The following is a 17,130-nucleotide window of genomic DNA, read 5'->3' as shown; positions in this document are numbered from 1 at the left end:
AATATGGAATTCGCAAACAGATTTTGTGACCCCTATTGCAGTACTAAGTTTACAATTATCCCTGCACTTTTCCTTGATAACATATTTCCCATAATAGACGATAAACCTGACCGATACATATGCAGAATCAAGATATTTCAGGAGTTTTTGTGGCATACAGCAGCTCCACTTAAAATGGAGAGAGAAACCCACCCTGCTTGATCAAGGAGAATCTGTCAGCAGAGCTGCCCCCTTCTCATCCCATCAGGAAGCTCAGCACAGATCAAACAACACACATGACGTCTGTCCCTGAATCCTCTCCTCTGGGGAGGGGAGACTAAGTCACTCTTTTTTAATTCTTTGGTGTTTTTGGTTTTTTGCTCAAAAAAAGAAATCATTGGTAAGTGTCTGTACACTAATGCTCCATGAAGGGGACCAAGAACTTTTAGGTAGTTACCCACCCCTCTCCCTGCCCCATGGTGCTTCTAAACCATTTCTCCCTCAGAGCCCAGTTCTGCCAGTCTTGATCATAGGAAATGGATGCCATCGTCCAAAGCAGACAACGTCCTGGAGTTTCAAGGATGGTCTATGTTTAAAGCCATCAGTTCTTCTGATATAGAATTTCTCCTGTACTTGATTGGTTTAACCCGAAGCAACATTTAATTGATGATGGGAAGGTTAAAGGGTAGAAGCAGAAGTATCATCGGGTGACTTGATTTTTTTTTCCTTTGTGTGCTAAGAAATGGGTCTGCTGCCTAGAGACTTGAGTCTTCAATTCTTGGTAACAGATACTTATTTTATGGCTATTCTTTTCCTTACCATTAGAGTATAATTTGGGATGAGGAGATTATATCCTCGACTTTCAGCCTGTGTTAAGTACAGAAGGGCATGGCTTCCAAGCCAGGTTAGCTGGTGAGCTCTTCTTCTTTGTGGACCTGGACATATGACCAAAAGGCTTTTCCACATATGGCTGATTTATCTACGTATCTTGGAAAGAATGTCTCTTGCAGCACACTGAGGGACTCTTTTGACTGGCAACAAACTCCAAGGACTGCTTGTTCTGTTGCTGCCAAAGATAATGGTGAAATACTTCACTGGCTTTTGAATATTGTAAAAATTCAAGTCCATGATGAGAAAACAAAGCTTTCACAAAAATGGTAACATGATATACCTGCAAACAATTTCTGAATGAAGACAGCATTTCCCTGTTGCCCATGTGAACATGACCATTTGGACACTAAAAATGGTATGGAAAGGAGTTTGGAAAGGAGTTTGTTTGGAGAATAATTCATTAGGTGGGGTATTGGTTTTAACAAACGATTGAATGCTCAGGAGTAAATCATCTTGGGGACAAGATGTTCACTTCAGCATGGCTCTGTGCTCTCCTCTGGCTATGTGAGATGAGAACTCATACCGATCATGGCTTCGATATCCACACATGTTACACTCAAAAGGGTCACGAAACCCGTGGCAACCCATGTGAATAGTGAACATCACATAATCCAGGAAGAGGACTCGACAGTGGTCACACCGATACACATCCATCACCTCCCCTTCTTTGTTGATCACTTTGATGGAGTCTCTTGGACAGATGGGTGGGGGCTTGAGGAGTTCATAAGAGCGGGGGACTTCCTTCAGAAGTGGCATCCCATTGCGGACCCGGGGAGGGACCATGTGATTTTGCTGGTAGATGTGATTCTGGCGTTCTTCGTGATTGCTATCAGTGTCCGTGGAATCATGGCCACTATTATTGGGGGAGAGGCCTCTTTCAGAAGGCAGGCTCTTCTCTGGCAGGTGGATATTCTTCTTTTCCAGGTCCTGGGGGGCACCATTTGGCATCTCGGCACGGGTGAGGGCTATGGGATACATGCTGCTGATAACTGGAACCATCTCAGAGGTGGGAGCAGGTGGTGTCTGGACTAAGGGGCGCAGGGCTTCCGCACCGAGATAGCTGATGGCGTTATTGATGGCTTGGTCCATCATCCGGGTCTGTATCATCTCACTCTCTTTTTCGTACATATAGCCAGGATTATAGTTGACGTCAAAGCAGTGGCGCTTCTCACCTAGAACAAGCGAAAGAAAGAATTACAAGAGGAAGAACACATGAGCAGAGAGTTTGTAAAATGATTTTCTGGAGTCCTTGAAAAGGGAGGAAGGACGTGCTACCTGCTCAAGAATACCCAGCTCAGGCAGAATGGCTCCACTGTGTGCTGAAGTCTCAAGCGACAGCACATATTTGGAGAGTCAAAATAAATGAAGCCAGCGGACAAAAGAGGTGTCAGAGATGTCATTAAGTTGAGGCTACAACATGAGCTGTTTCCACATCAGAGGGGAGCACTGGAGAAAAGAAGAGATAAAGAAGAGGCCACTGGGGCAGGGTTCACAGGAGGCCGGGGAGCAACCACAGTGCGGGAGCATGGCCCTTCCACTGTTCCTGGACCCTTATGACCCAATCAATTCCCAAACTCTTATTTTGCTTGTAATTTTCTGCTTGTAATTCTAGGGAGCCAGGGGAACGGAAGTGCTGCAAACAGTGGGGACGCTCAGCAACTGGCCTCTGCAGCTTTTTAAATAGCTATGGGGACCGAAAAAGTAGCTCCTAAACCTCCAACTTACCACTCCCTAAACAAATCATCTCCAGACTGAGATTTAAGAAAATGAACTTCCAGTGTAGAATGTTTTAGAAAAGCTTTTTTGATGAAAGATCATGGTCTTTTTTCCTTTCATAAAGTATGTTATTCTTTTGCTTGAAAAAAAAAAGTATCATTGATACACAGGTGATCATTAGGACCTATCTCACATGTAACTGAAAAATGTACTTGTGGTCACCCTGTCCTACTGCTCTTGTCAAACTGCTGAGAAATTCTGAAAACAAGAGTTTAGCCACCATTGGGGTGTGGGTGTTGTGTGTTAGAATACAGAGGCTCTCTGGCCACAGGGAAGGCAGGACCAGGGTCTGCAGTGATGGGCAGATCTGCTCAGTGGGGAGTGGCTGGTAGAGGGAAGAGAGAGGGGAGGATGTGTCAAGCACTGAGAATGGGGCTGAGGTATCGCTGATGCTTTTTCATTCTCCAGACACCAGATTCTGGGGAGATTTGCTGAACTAGATCCTCTCTTCCGTAACCTTCCCTAGGCATGTGATGGTTCCAAAGCTTGTCCCTGCCATACAGTAAAGGGTCCGATAATGAAAGAATTCAAGAAAGCAAAAGAATTGGAAGAACCGGTTTCTGTTCTTGAGAACAAACTAGTGGGAGAGAAACAAACCTGTATGCAGGGATCAGAGAAGAATAAATGTTAGAAGTTGTGAAAGGACAGCCCTGCTCTATGGAGGTCTTTGATTTTATTCTAAATGCCATATTTGAGGCAGTTAAGTAGGGGAGTAACATGTCTTCTGTAAAAAGAATTATAAGGCAAGGGTAAGACAGTTTGGTAGAAATTGTATATTTAAGTGCAAAACATTTAAATGCAAAACATTCAAGAATACTTGGGGCAGGGACAGCATTCTTGGAAAACCCAGATTTTGAGAAGGATCTTTTTTTTTTAAATTAATTTTAAATGTTTTATTTATTTCTGAGAGAAACACACACACACACACACACACACACACACACACACACACACACACACCATGAACAGGGAAGGGTCTGAGAGAGGGAGACACAGAATCTGAAACAGGCTCCGGGCTCTGAGCTCGGTGTCAGCACAGAGCCTGATGCGGGGCTCGTACCCACGAACCGTGAGATCATGACCTGAGCCGAAGTCAAACACTGAACTGACTGAGCCACCCAGACGCCCCGAGAAGGGTCTTAATGAACTGGTATGACATAGCTTTTCAGAAAGGTTGATGAGACATCCTGATTGAGGGAGGAGCATGACAGAAGGCAGAGAAGTGGTACTACACAGGGCACAAGCAGGGAAGAGTAAGAGAGTCTGGCTCTATCAGGAACAATGAAATACAGCATTTCTCAAACTTCAATTATTCTCTCACGTTCTGCAATATTGACACCTCAGGGTAGCGTGGTGGTTGATCCAGCCAGGTGGGACTGGATCTGATGTTGGCTCATTGGTTACCTGTTGTGTGACACTGGGCAAGTTAACGTGTCTATGGCTCCATGTTCTCATGTATAAAGGGGATAATAATTGTATCTACCACCCAGGGTCACTGGGAAATGCTTCGAAAAATGCCTAGTATGTAAAAAGCACTCGTAAATGTTAGGAGTTTTTGTTTTGTTGGAATCAGCTCACCTTTTCTTTCTCTCTCTCTCCCTCTCTTTTTTTTGCTAAAATGAATTCTCTTTAAAAATATGTTTATTTATTTTGAAAGGGAGAGAGAGTGTGTGTGCTCATGTGCTAGCAGGGGAGGGGCAGAGAGGGAGGGAGGGAGAGAGAGAATCCCAAGCAGGCTCTGCTCTAGCAGCATGGAGCCTGATGTGGGACTTGATCTCATGCACCTGAGATCATGACCTGAGCTGAAATCAAGAGTTGGATGCCTAACTGACTGAGTCACCCAGGTGCCCTGAGTTTTCTTTTTCTTTTCTTTTTTTCTAATGTTTGTTTACTTTTTGAGAGAGAGAGAGAGAGAAGCAGGCGAGGGGCAGAGAGATGGAGACACAGAATCCGAGGCAGGCTCCAAGCTCTGAGCTGTCAGCACAGAGCCCAACACAGGGCTCGAAAACATGAACCGCGAGATCATGGCCTGAGCCTAAGTCTGACACTTAATGGATGGAGTCACCCAGGCACTCCACGAGTTTGCTTTTTAAGTAAACTTTGTATCACTAACATAAATGGAAAGCTAGAATCACCTACCACAAATAGAAGGTAATTATGAAAAGTAAAGATAATGCAATAGAGTGATTTATTTAAGTTTTGATCAGATACGGCAACTACTTGGAAACAAAGACCCCCTCTCTTTGTTAAAAACAGATTGCCAAGTGTGAGATTAGTGTTAATGAAAACTAACATCAAATTAAGTCTAAACCTTTTTCCTTTGGTATAATCAGGAAGATTGAGAGGGAACTAAAAAACAAAATAATTGGGGCGCCTCGGTGGCGTAGTCGGTTAAGCGTCCAACTTTCGCTTAGGTCATGATCTCGCGGTTCGTGGGTTCGAGCCCCGCGTCGGGCTCTGTGCTGACTGCCAGCTCAGAGCCTGGAGCCTGTTTCAGAGTCTGTATCTCCCTCTTTCTCTGACCCTCCCCTGCTCACACTGTCTCTCTCTCTCCTAGAAATTAAAAAAAAAAAAAACAAAAACAAAATAATTTTCTTGCCCCATGGGCCTCCTGGCATTTTGCATTCCACATTTGGGGAGATATTGACAAAAGGTAACACATGGTGAAACTAAATGATGGGCATTCTGAATTTGGATTTGGATTTGAACAAAGATTTGAACAAAGAGCAAACTGCTACATACCCTTGAGCAAGGGAGGCTTGTGTCATAATTTTATTTTCAGGAAATTAACAGAACAGCAAAGTGTAAGATAGACCAGAACAGTGAGAAATGGGAGCCAGAAAGAGCAGCTAGAAGACTAATGGAGTCAGATGGATTTGTCCTGCATCTCCACTACCTAAAGGCCAACCTGATAGTTTCTTGACAAACACCTGAGAGAAAAAAAATATGCAAAGAAAAACACCCTGTCTTGGCAACTGAATAAAAAGCAACAGAAAAGTAGACCTTTGCCAAAGTCATCAGTGGTTCTTATTTGCAACTTCCAGATTGAATATATCTTTGATCAAAGCTGTTTGAAAGAATGAGGCGGAGAACATGAAAGCCAGCTAAGGTCACAAATATTCATTCCCCTGAACGTGACACAGAAATGGTGAACTTTGGCTTCCTGGCCTTTTCAAGGTCATCGATGATTTTCCAGTGTGGCTGGCTCTACTGAACTCCCCAGATACCAGGGGTCCGTGAGAATCTTTTTATCTTTTCAGCTAACAGAGAAGTTCCAGAAAGTTTCCGGGGTGGGGCAGACACATCATAAACTCTGCTTTTATCCTTTCTCCCGAGAGTTCGCTTTACTGAACTAGGCCTACAGTTTCAGAGTCTATACCACCTGCAGCACATGTCAGAAAACAGCTGAGTGCTAAAGTTGTAAGAGGCAAAACAGTAAGAGGGAAATAAACCTTTGGATGAGTGGAAATATGTGACTGAGTTCTGTGGTTAACACAGACCATTGTTCATTGTGTAGATGGGAGAGCCTCAGATCTTCACGTGCACGCAACTGCAATCATCAGGTCCCCTCATCTCTGAGTTACGGTAACTTGAGTAGTGCAGATGATTATCAGTCACCTGTAGACACGATGACTCAATGTGTATGAAACTCAGAAGGGGTAAGCTACAGTAATTGAAAAGCCAACAGCTCACGTTTCTTTAGTAACATACTCATAAAAAAGGTTAGTCAAACCACAAGAGTGTAACTTCTCCCAAACCTGCACGGAACCTCTAGTCCAGCTTGTAGTCAAAATCATACCACACCTTTGAATGATTAATGATAGCAGCTTCAGGCTGAATTAGAGTTTTCCTTCTGATGAAAGTACAAATGGTAGCAACAAGCTCTGAGTTTAGGAACCAAGGCTGCCTGGTTGGGCCATTACTTACCCATGTTTCCTTTTAAAGGTGTCAATCCCTCAGTCCCTACCATCTAGGCTTTGGTAACTCTAAACTGAACAACTGCCTGACCTGAATTGTTGCAATGTGGTGAGGGTGTATGGTTGTTGGCTTCTAAGCACCAACTTGAAAGTACAGAATCACAGCCTAGAGCTAAAAGGGACCTTAGCTGAGCACACGGATTTAGACCTCTGCCTTCAGGCTGAGGCAAGATCCAACCACCCTAATCTGTTTACTTCTGGGTTTTAAAAAAAAAATTTTTTTTTTTTTTAGTGTTTTATTTATTTCTGAGAGAGAGAGAGAGAGACAGTATGAGCAGGGGAGGGTCAAAGAGAGAAGGAGATACAGAATCTGAAACAGGCTCCAGGCTCTGAACTGGCTGTCAGCACAGAGTCCAACGTGGGGCTTGAACCCACGAACCGTGAGATCATGACCTGAGCCAAAGTCAGACACTTAACCAACTGAGCCACCCAGGCGCCCCTACTTCTGGGTTTTATACTTCATACTACCTAGCACAGTGCCTTACAGATAATACTAAAAGGAATAGCTACTATTTACTGAGCCCTTACTGTATACGCAGTGCTGTCCTAGGTACTTTTTGTATATTGTCTCATTTGCCTAAGGTGAATTAGCATCTCTTAATCAGATGAAGAACCTAAGAACAGGTTAACTTGCCAAGGTCAGTTAGTCGGTAAATGGAGAACTAGGATGCAATCTAAGGGACTAAATATATCTGTCTATGAGCATTAACTGCTGTTTCCTGGCTGTTACCTTGCCCATGGCTGCACAATCCCACCACGGGCAATGACTTCAGATCTCTGCTTGGGTGGTTCCCATAAGCAGTGGACCAGCAACTGTGCTTTGTTCCAAATGGACCAGCACCAAGCAGTCAAGAAATATCTATGATGCCCAGAGTTGTGATGTCTGTAAGTACTTAACTGAATGCCTGGCATGTGTAAAAACACTCAATAAGTGGTAGATCATTTATTATTTTTATTATCATTATTAGCCTCACACCATGTTAGGTGCTTTGAGGAATATAAACATAATTGCAGTCCAATAGGAGATGCAACATTTATGCAATTTCATTACAAATCAGTATCTCTAATACAAAGCATACAGTAGTCAAGAGAGTATAGAGAAAAATATGGATGGCTTCTCAAATATGCCACATAATGTGGGACAAATATTAATCTATTCTTTATTTTTTAATTAAAAATGTTTAATGTTTATTTTTGAGACAGAGAGAGAGAGATAGAGCACAAGCAGGGGAGGGCCAGAGAGAGAGGGAGACACAGAATCTGAAGCAGGCTGAGCTGTCAGCACAGAGCCCTATGCCGGGCTCCAACTCACTAACTGTGAGATCATGACCAGACCAGAAGCTGGATGCTTAACTGATTGAGCCACCCAGGTGCCCCTGTTCATTAACGTCTCCTTGTTATTTGAGGTGATGGCAATGATCGTGGTGGGGACAGTTCTATATATCACCAAACACTGACTGTTAAGCTTGCCGTGAGTGCAGGGGGAGAACAGAGTAGAGAGAGAACTCTGGAGACTATGTGAATGTAGACCATGTGTACTTTTTTTTTAAAGTTTATTTATTTATTTTAAGAGAGAGAGAGCACTACGCAAGTGAGAGCACAAGAGGGGGAGGGGCAGAGGGAAAATCCCAGGCAGACTCAGTGCTGACAAGAGAGAGCCCAATGAGGGGCTTGAACTCAAGAACTGAGAGATATGACCTGAACCAAAGTCAGAAACTTTAACTGACTGAACCACCCAGGCATCTCCTGACTCTGTACTTCTTTTTTTTTTTTTAATGTTTATTTTTATTTTTGTGAGACAGAGACACAGCATGAGGGGCAAGGGGCAGAGAGAGAGAGGGAGGCACAGAATCTGAAGGAGGCTCTAGGCTCTGAGAGGTCAGCACAGAGCCCGATGCGGGGCTAGAACCCACCAACTGCGAGATCATGACCCAAGCTGAAGTCGGATGCTTAACCGACTGAGCCACCCAGGCGCCCCAGACCATGTTTACTTCTAAGGACAGATGTGAGTGAGGGTATCCCAGACAGACAGCATGGATAGAACCATTACGTACAAGAGGGAAAGTATTACACAGAAGTGGGAGTAGATCACTGTGGCTGAATTAAAAGATTACTTGGCTGAAATGATAAAATGAGAAAAGGTAACTTGGAGACAGATTGTGCAAGGCTCAGAACACCTGGGTGGTTCAGATTTTATTCCATTGGGAAGCCACTGAAAGGTTTTTTTGAAGGTGGGGGGAATGATTTGAACTTTAGAAAAATAACACATTTCCACTATTATAGTCATCATGGGGGGTGATGTGAAATATTCAGGTTTTCTTTTGAAGTTTCAAGTCACTGAAATGTATTTGCCGCTGCCTTCATACATCTCCCATGCATATTATCGCTTACTCTTACTGCAAGCACATATCCAAAAAAAGGAGGGGGGGCAGGTAAGTAGGGTAAATGGAATATATGATGAGATGATGGCTATGATTTCCATCTAAATGAGACTAAAGTGACTAACATTTCTTCCAGGAGGAGGAAAGCAGCAGGGAGCCACAGAACGGGCAAGAAGGGGAGCAAACAGAGAGAGAGTGGTGGGGGTGGGGGTGAGGAAAACTGAGCTGGAGACTGTATTTTGTTGCTACAGAAGCCTTGTCCTCTGTGAGAGGTGCTATTTGGATGTCATTGGTCCTAAAGGAGTCACCAGGGGAAGACTTCTTTTCTCAAGAAGACACCCCCGAGGGAGAATGATTGCCCTTCTTCAAGGGCTTTTTCTTCCACCAGCTTTCAGTGACTACAGCTCCTCTCTGTCCAGAGCCCTGGTGTAGCACACATGATGTGCACTGCTTGGGGTAACCTCCCAGGGAAGGAAGGCCTTGGACTGCAGTACGTTTTTAGGCCTTGGCCCTGACCCTGCTCTGTCACCTACTAGCTAGCTGCATCTCTCCATCTCTCTAATTCTTCCTCCTTCCCTGGTGAAAGAACTCTCTGGGAGTTCCTGATATCCCTTCAAGCTCTAAAATCCCATGATTTTATAATGTTTATAGGATTATACATTTCAGTCCTTTGGGAAGGGGTGGGAGAAGATACTTTTTGCTGTTAGAAACGAGTATTCAAACTGCTTCCTGTCGCTCTGTTAACCAAAGCAGACAATTTCTCATTAGTTACTTCACAGGGAGAATCGATGGTGTTTGTTGAAGTGTCAAAACCTCACCAGAATGTTTACCGCGGCTGAGTGAGATCTGTTTTCATGTTCTTTTCAACATGAAAACTTCCTTTAATAAAGTAATACATAAATTAAAAATAATAAGGAGATGCTATGGTAACCACTTTGGTCGGAATAACACATCTGTTTTTGGAGAAAGAATGAAAATCAGAAAAAGAAATATGCAGAAATGTAGTCATTTTCCTCCTCCCTCCAGGAGAGAAATCTGGTCTCTATTTTGAGCCAAGTATTTGAAGATGGCCTAGTTAGAAGTCTATTCAAACAAGTTTGTAACAGGAGAATAAGATGCAGAGAAAGGACAACTCTTGAAAGGGTTAGGTGCTAAAAAGTGAGGCCTTCGTATCCTTCGAAGAGAGCAAGTAAGAATTATTTTGATGATGTAAAGATGCTTATTTCTAATGATTGTGTTTTGATTTATGTCTTATCTTACAAAGAGTGAAACAAAACATCTGAGAGAATTAGGAAAGAAATTATTTTATTTTTCTCCTATGTGGGCAATTTAATTTTACCCTTATGCTTCAATATGCATGCTTTGTGTTTCTTTTTAAAAAATTTTAATGTTTATTTATTTTTGAGAGAGAGAGAGCGCGCATAAGCAGAGGAGGGGCAGAGAGAGAGGGAGACACATAATCTAAAGCAGGTTCCAGGCTCTGAGCTGTCAGCACAGAGCTCAACATGGGACTCGAACTCACGAACTGTAAGATCATGACCTGAGCCAAAGTTGGATACTTAACCAACTGGGCCACTCAGGCACCCCCTTTGTGTTTCTAAATGCACCTGGACTTAATCCAATCTGTCCCTCTTCCTCAGTTCATCTCTAATGGATAGAAGACGCTACCTACTGGTGATTATCTCTAGCCTGCTGGGAAAGTAACAGGTTGACCTGATGGTATAATTTCACCTTAACCCTCATAGTTCAAGAGGTCAGGGAAGCAAAGTTTGGTCTGGGTGCTGTGCAACTGTCAGCAAGGATTAAAGGGAGTGACTCATTCTTCCTTCACACTTTACCCTTTGCCATTTCCCTGGCAGCTGAATCTTTTCAGAAATGGTGCCTTGGAGAGGAAATACAGGAGACGGAAGAGGAGAGAAAAGGAGAGAAAGCATTAGCCCCGTATGTTTTGTAGTTCTTCATCCCATATGCTGCAGTGTCAAATGTTCCTTTTCTCTCCCCGATATCAATCAAAAAGGTTGATTTCATTAAATGATTCAATAAATAAAGGAAACATTTTATTTAAAAACAATCTTGGGGCACTTGGATGGCTTAGTCAGTTGAGCATCAACTTCAGCTCAGGTCGTGATCTCATGGTTCGTGGGTTTGAACCCTGTGTTGGGCTCTGTGCTGACGGCTCAGAGCCTGGGGCCTGCTTTGGATTCTGTGTCTCTCTGTCCTCCTCGGCTCATACTCTGTCTCTCTGTCTGTTTCTCTCTCTCAAAAATAAATAAACATTAAAAAAATTTTTTTTAAATCTCTAAAAGGAAGGTTCAGGATATCAGCTAATGCTAGATTAGAACAGGGCTTAGGAACAAGAACACCATGGATATGGCAGGAGGGCTATCCCCATTTCCTGATGAATGAACGGATGAAAGAGCAAATGAACAAATAGTAATGCCCTCAGTAAAATATATGAATGTTGGCCAAATGCAGCTGTTTGATAGATTCTCGGATTTAACCACACCTTCCTAAAAAAAAAAAAAACAACTAAAATATCTGATATGGTTCATAACATAAACACCTTGTCTGTATAGCCTTGAGAGAACAGTTATCTGAAGCTACACATATGGGCTTATAAACACAAAGTGGTATTCATAATTGCAGCCTTTGCTAATTCATCTCACTGACTTGTAGAATGATAGAGCTGAGAGGGACCTTCCCGATCACTTCATCATCTATTCAGTCTCCTCATTTCACAGATGAATAAACAGAGGCCCAGAAAGGTTATGTGATTTGTCTAAACACACACAGTTAAGAAATGACTGAGCTAGAATCGGAACCTGGGTCATTTGGCTTCAAATCCAGTGTTCTTCCTACTGTGCTACATACCACAATTTACCAAACAAAATTTCCCCCAGTTATTCAGGGCCTTGAAATTGCCACTTCAGCTCAAATCAAGAGCTAACTCTACTTGGGTTTCCTGATTCCAGCATAGAGAGAACATGATAGTTCAAAAGATGAGAGAAATCAGCACCTACAAGCATCTTTCAAGAAGTCTGGAAATGAAGGAGTGGAAGTCTTCTGGTCACAAGGGTAACAAATGGAACAGATCCCTGATGTAACAAGCAGAGTGGCATGGAACTGGGCATAGGAAATGTGTTTTCTAAAACCCATGAAAATACCAAAGCAATTTTTATTATATATTTTTTGATTATATTAAGTAGGGTTTTGGCTCAACTATTGGTGTAGGGCACCTACAAGGACTAAGCACCTTTTCTCCTATTTTAGTTCTCTTAGACCAAAATGCATTGACTACAATTGGATTGAAATTGCATCACTTTACATTTTTTTTCTTCCGCATTACTCTCCATGTCCCTCTCCACATCAAGTATAGCCATTTCTAGAGTTAAAACTTTCCCCAAAATAAATTATAAGGTAAATTACACTCCTAGAATAACAACTATACTGTCCTTTTGTTCTGACTCCAGTCAGAACTTCTTCACAGGAGTCAAGCTTAAGAGATATATGAGCAACATCTTAAGACTGCATCTTGGAATCACAATTGATCCACTGCTCCTAAACTCCACATAGAAGCCACTACATTCCCCTGACATTTCTCACTAGGGAGGGGGAAAATGGTAATGGGGGCCCGGGGGGTGTGTCTCTCTAAACCAAAATGTACCAACTTTAGTCTGACACAATTCTTAAAGTGATTAAAAAGGTACAAAAACTTCTCAGCTAATCAAAATAAAATAAGGCATAAGTACCTAAATAAGCAAAAATACAAAGCTCAGTAATTTTGAAATACATTAGTTCTTTCAATAAATCTCTATAATTCACATAAAGTATCTGCCTGTAAAAAAAAAATGACCTAGACCATAATAAAATTTAACCAGATTTAAAAACCAGGCAGGTTATCTATAAAAGCTATTGGAAAGAATAAGCACAAAAGGACTGTAGTGAGAAATCAACAGCAGCAAGTAGCTTTGGAAAAACAGAATGACAGTTTTCTAAAATTTTACTGGTGTTGAGGGAGGTCTATTTTCGTGTGACAACTATTTTTGTTCAGTATCACTGAATTTCAATTTATAGCAAAACTGATGCATTCAATTCAGCTGCCCTCTTCACAAATACAAATCTATTTTAAATACCATGGTCACATTTATGTAAACATCTGGGAGAATTGGGCAAAACATCTCTGCCGTTCAGCAGTCCTAACACTTTAATAAACATAATTATTTCTTAGCCATCTCATTCTGCTGCATTGTTTGACAATGTGAAAACCAATGGCATAAAAATTAACTCCTGTAAGACAAATGATTGAATCCAGCCTTGTTATTTAAATCTATGTTCTCCCAACCACATTCTCTTAAAGCCAGTCCTCAATCAAATTCAAGAAAGTATGGCAATAAGTTTTAGAGCATGAAAAAGTTTGGGCACGATTACAGAAGCAACTTGTAAAATATAATTACAAAAGGTTACAGAAATGCTATCTCAAACATCTTACTGGTGTCAATTGCACAAACATTGTCATGCAACATATGTCATTCAGAATAAAGAGGAAGGAACAGCATTTTTAACACCAACTCCATTTAGGAAATTGGATATCAATACTTCCATCTTCAGGAGTTAAGATTATTCAGTTAAAACATCTTATTCTACTTGCCCTAGTTATCAAAATGAAGCATGAAGAATAAAAGTGTACAATGAAAATCAATTACCTTATTTTAACAGAGATTAAGCTAGGAAGGGCCTGTGTAATACATAAGCATCCCACGTTATCTCGTTTAAACTATCTGCTAACAACAGCAGGAAAAAAAGGGTTGCATTCTTACCAATGAATTTCTGAGGCATTGAGCTTTTTCGTTTTGCCACATTGCTTGCTAATCTGTCCAGAACGAGAGCTCTTTCACTTCCCATCTCTGCTTTGATGTGTCTTGCCTCCGCACTTGCTGGTTTGGAAAAATGTAAAAAGAAGAGGGAAAGGAACACGGTGGTAAATGAGGGAGAAAAGGAAATAAACTGGAAGGAAAAGTATCAGACGTCTGATGCACGCTCTGTTGTTGTTACCTGTTATTACTGCTCAGATTCTTGCCTGGGGTACCTGCTGTGGTCAGTGAAGCCAGCACCAGGGCACGTTCAAATCTTGCAGTCTTATGCTGAGATGGGAAAGCCCGACCCATCCCCAACCAGTATCTTCATTAGCAAGAGGAAGTATTAAATAAACAGCCTGGACGTGGTTGGTTGCAAAAAGATAGATAGATGGAGATCTTCTAACCCCCGATCAGCCTTCTTTCTGATTCTGAGTAACTGCGTGTGACACCTGCAGACTGATATAATTCTTCTAAACAACTTAAAAAAAAAAAGTATGGTGCCCCAGATTTACTGTTCTGTTTATGTTAATAGCACTTTTGAAAATAGATACACTTACCCAGACAGCAAGAAATCTACTCAGTGATTTGTGTATTGAAATTCTGAGTGTTTCTTTTCTTTTTTTCCAGCATGTTCCTTTCAGTTCCTATCTTTTAAATTCTATTTCTCTGGGCTCTGCATTATCTGTTTCATATGCTCCTCACATTTCAAAATTGTCTCAGAATTTCCCTGAGCAACACTTCTGTCTTGAAATTAAGAGCAATTTGTATAATGCATCTTTATTATATTTCTAATGAACAATGTAAATAAAAACTGCCTAAGAATATGGTCTAGTTGTTAATCCACGACTAGACCCCTAAATGGTGTAGGCTTGTGGTTCTCAGACCTCCCCGAACACTAGAATCAGCTGAAGAGAATGTAGGAAACCCCTATGCCCAGCTTCCCCTTCAGATCCTAAAATCAGGATCTCTGGTGTAGGCACCTAGGCAACAATATTTTTGAAGCTCTTCAGATGATTTTAAAATGCAGCCAGAATTGAAAACCATTAGAATATACAGATAGTACTAACATCTAACCAATTTAATAATAAATTGGAATAAATATAGTATAGTTTGCCCTGGTACAGCAGGTAGTACTCAGTAAAAGTCCATGTCTAAAGCTCAAAGAGATACCAGCTGATCTGGATGTCAGGCTTTAAACTTTAGCAAATGATGCTAGCTCAAGCTACAGATCAGAAAACTTTTCTGTAAAGGGCCAGATAGCAAATATTTTCAACTTTGTGGGGCACATATAGTCTCTGTTCCATGTTCTTTGATTTTCCCTCCAACCCACCACCCTTTAAAAATGTATAAACCTCTTTACACAAACAGTCTTCTGGCTACATTTGGCCCAAGGGTCAGAGTTTGCTCACTCCTGTCTGCCACAATCATATTGTGGCACTACAAACATTTCTTTTGTTTTATCATAAGCATTTCAGGAGGTCCGAACTAATGATGTATCCATACATTTCTAATGTCTCTAAGGAAGAAGAAATTGAAATTAGTTTAAACTAGAGTAAAAATCAAGTGCTGGTTGCAGAATGGATTTTGTCTACTCAAATATATGCACAGGTTTAGGGGTGGTCAGTGCTCATTCTGTAGTTGAAGGGTTTGCTGTGTGAAAAGATTCTAATATACAGAAATAATGTCACAAATTCCACGGTCTCTCAGACATTCAGTACCACAAACTGGCATGCCCAGAGAGAAGAAAATTGGCCACCTCTGCAGGTAAACAAAAGAGAAAAACTTCCAGGGCAGGACTGTCAATTATAGCCAGGGCAAGTAACCTAAAGCCAAATTAGAAAAAGAGAATTCAAAATACCAAATATGTTTCATTGTATTACTAGCATGTCTTTGTTTTTCGTTGCCAGTCATTACACAATAAATTATAAGCTCAAGGATTTTAAAATTTAGGAATAAAATGGAATCTGGCTCCAAAAAGGATTAAGAGAAGAGGATGATGACCATATTTACTAGACTTTGTGAGTTTCCTATCAAATGTAATTATATGCTCCAAAGAAATAAGTCCCTGTCTCTGGTTTAAGTTATTAACAACATTATTCCTGCCAATGAAAACAATAAGGGTCAGAATAAGGGCCTGGGTAGGTTTGGGGCTGGTGGTAAAGCACTGTCACTTTGGCTGGCTGGCTGTTATAAATAATGGGCATTTCAGCGACAGGACACTTTGCTACTGAGTGAAGTGGGTCGAATTCTGTCCAGCACAGGGATAGGTTTAAATGACCAAACAGGAAACTATTATATATATTATTTCCTTTCACACAAACCACCACCAGATGTGGCACTACCCAGAACCCCAAGAGCAAAGAGATGAAAGACAAAGGCTTGGGATTTGAAATCAGTTCCTGAGGCTGTTATAAGGAGGCTTTTTCTTAGGAGCAGCTAAGGGTGCTTTGACTGGGAACATTCATTCTGGTCTGAGCAACTTTGGGAGGATTAAATCCATACCCTGCTCCCACCCCAACCCCACTCTGTATTATTATCGGAAAGATTTATAATGAAAGGAAAACGAAAAACAGTCCTGTGAGAATTTTTAACTCCATCCCCATTTTACCCCTATTTGTATTGGTATCTTCAGTCACTCCTCTAGTGCACCAATCATCCCCCAGAGATATGTGCCTTCAGTCCCATAAGCATTATGTAGCTAGCCTACTTTTCCCATTCAGCTCTCAGCAGTCACTGTCTACATTTTAACCAGTCACTATCAATTACCACAAGCAGCTTTCTGAGGACACATGCTCAATATCCTCTATATTTGGGAGGATGTTAGAGCGGGGATACATGACCTAAATAATGTAATGAGGGCATGTCACTAAATGGCAACCTTCCGAGATAACATCATCTTTTATCCCTGGTTACTCACCAAGCTCCTCTTGACAGTCATTTCTAGATAAATCTTACTCTGTAAACCAGTGACCAAATGCCTGACATTTAAAAAGATAACATTCTGAAGTGTGTGGATGAACAGATAACTGGGGACATGGGTGGAGACTTTCCCATTCCCACAACTCTCCTTAGAGTGAAAGAAATCCTCTGAAGCAAATTGAGAGGGCTTCCATCCCCGCAAACCCCTCTCCCTGGCTTGTTCACTCAAAATAGCAACTCCAAGATCCCAACCGTCACTGGACATGTGAACATGCTCTAGAGATTATGTTCATCTTTACTGAGTTAACTGTTCTCAAATTGGCAAAAGAAGCAAAGGTTAACACCTCAGTT

General features: G+C 41.6%; 1 protein-coding gene across 7 annotated transcripts in view; it reads right to left on the bottom strand.

Annotated features, from left to right (window-relative positions):
* Nucleotides 1-281: 281 nt before the first annotated feature.
* Nucleotides 282-17,130, bottom strand: part of IKZF3 (IKAROS family zinc finger 3) — an 87,602-nt gene continuing 70,753 nt past the window's right edge. For 4 of the 7 annotated variants that reach the window (XM_077779210.1, XM_077779213.1, XM_077779216.1 and 1 more), the window contains 2 exons: nt 13,822-13,938; nt 282-2,042 (listed from right to left, as the gene is read on the bottom strand). In XM_077779210.1, coding sequence (XP_077635336.1) covers nt 1,339-2,042; nt 13,822-13,938 — 821 coding nt within the window. In that variant the 3' untranslated portion in view covers nt 282-1,338. Of the gene's footprint in view, nt 2,043-13,821; nt 13,939-14,056; nt 14,228-17,130 lie in introns of those variants that run through there. The other 3 variants (XM_077779214.1, XM_077779215.1, XM_077779217.1) reach the window with 2 other exon arrangements.

The sequence above is a fragment of the Crocuta crocuta genome, unplaced genomic scaffold (assembly GCF_008692635.1).
Source record: "Crocuta crocuta isolate KB4526 unplaced genomic scaffold, BGI_CrCroc_1.0 scaffold68, whole genome shotgun sequence".
NCBI classification, from domain to species: Eukaryota; Metazoa; Chordata; class Mammalia; order Carnivora; family Hyaenidae; genus Crocuta; species Crocuta crocuta.
The sequence above is the reverse complement of the archived record's forward strand: the minus strand, read 5'-3'. Positions and strand labels throughout refer to the sequence as shown.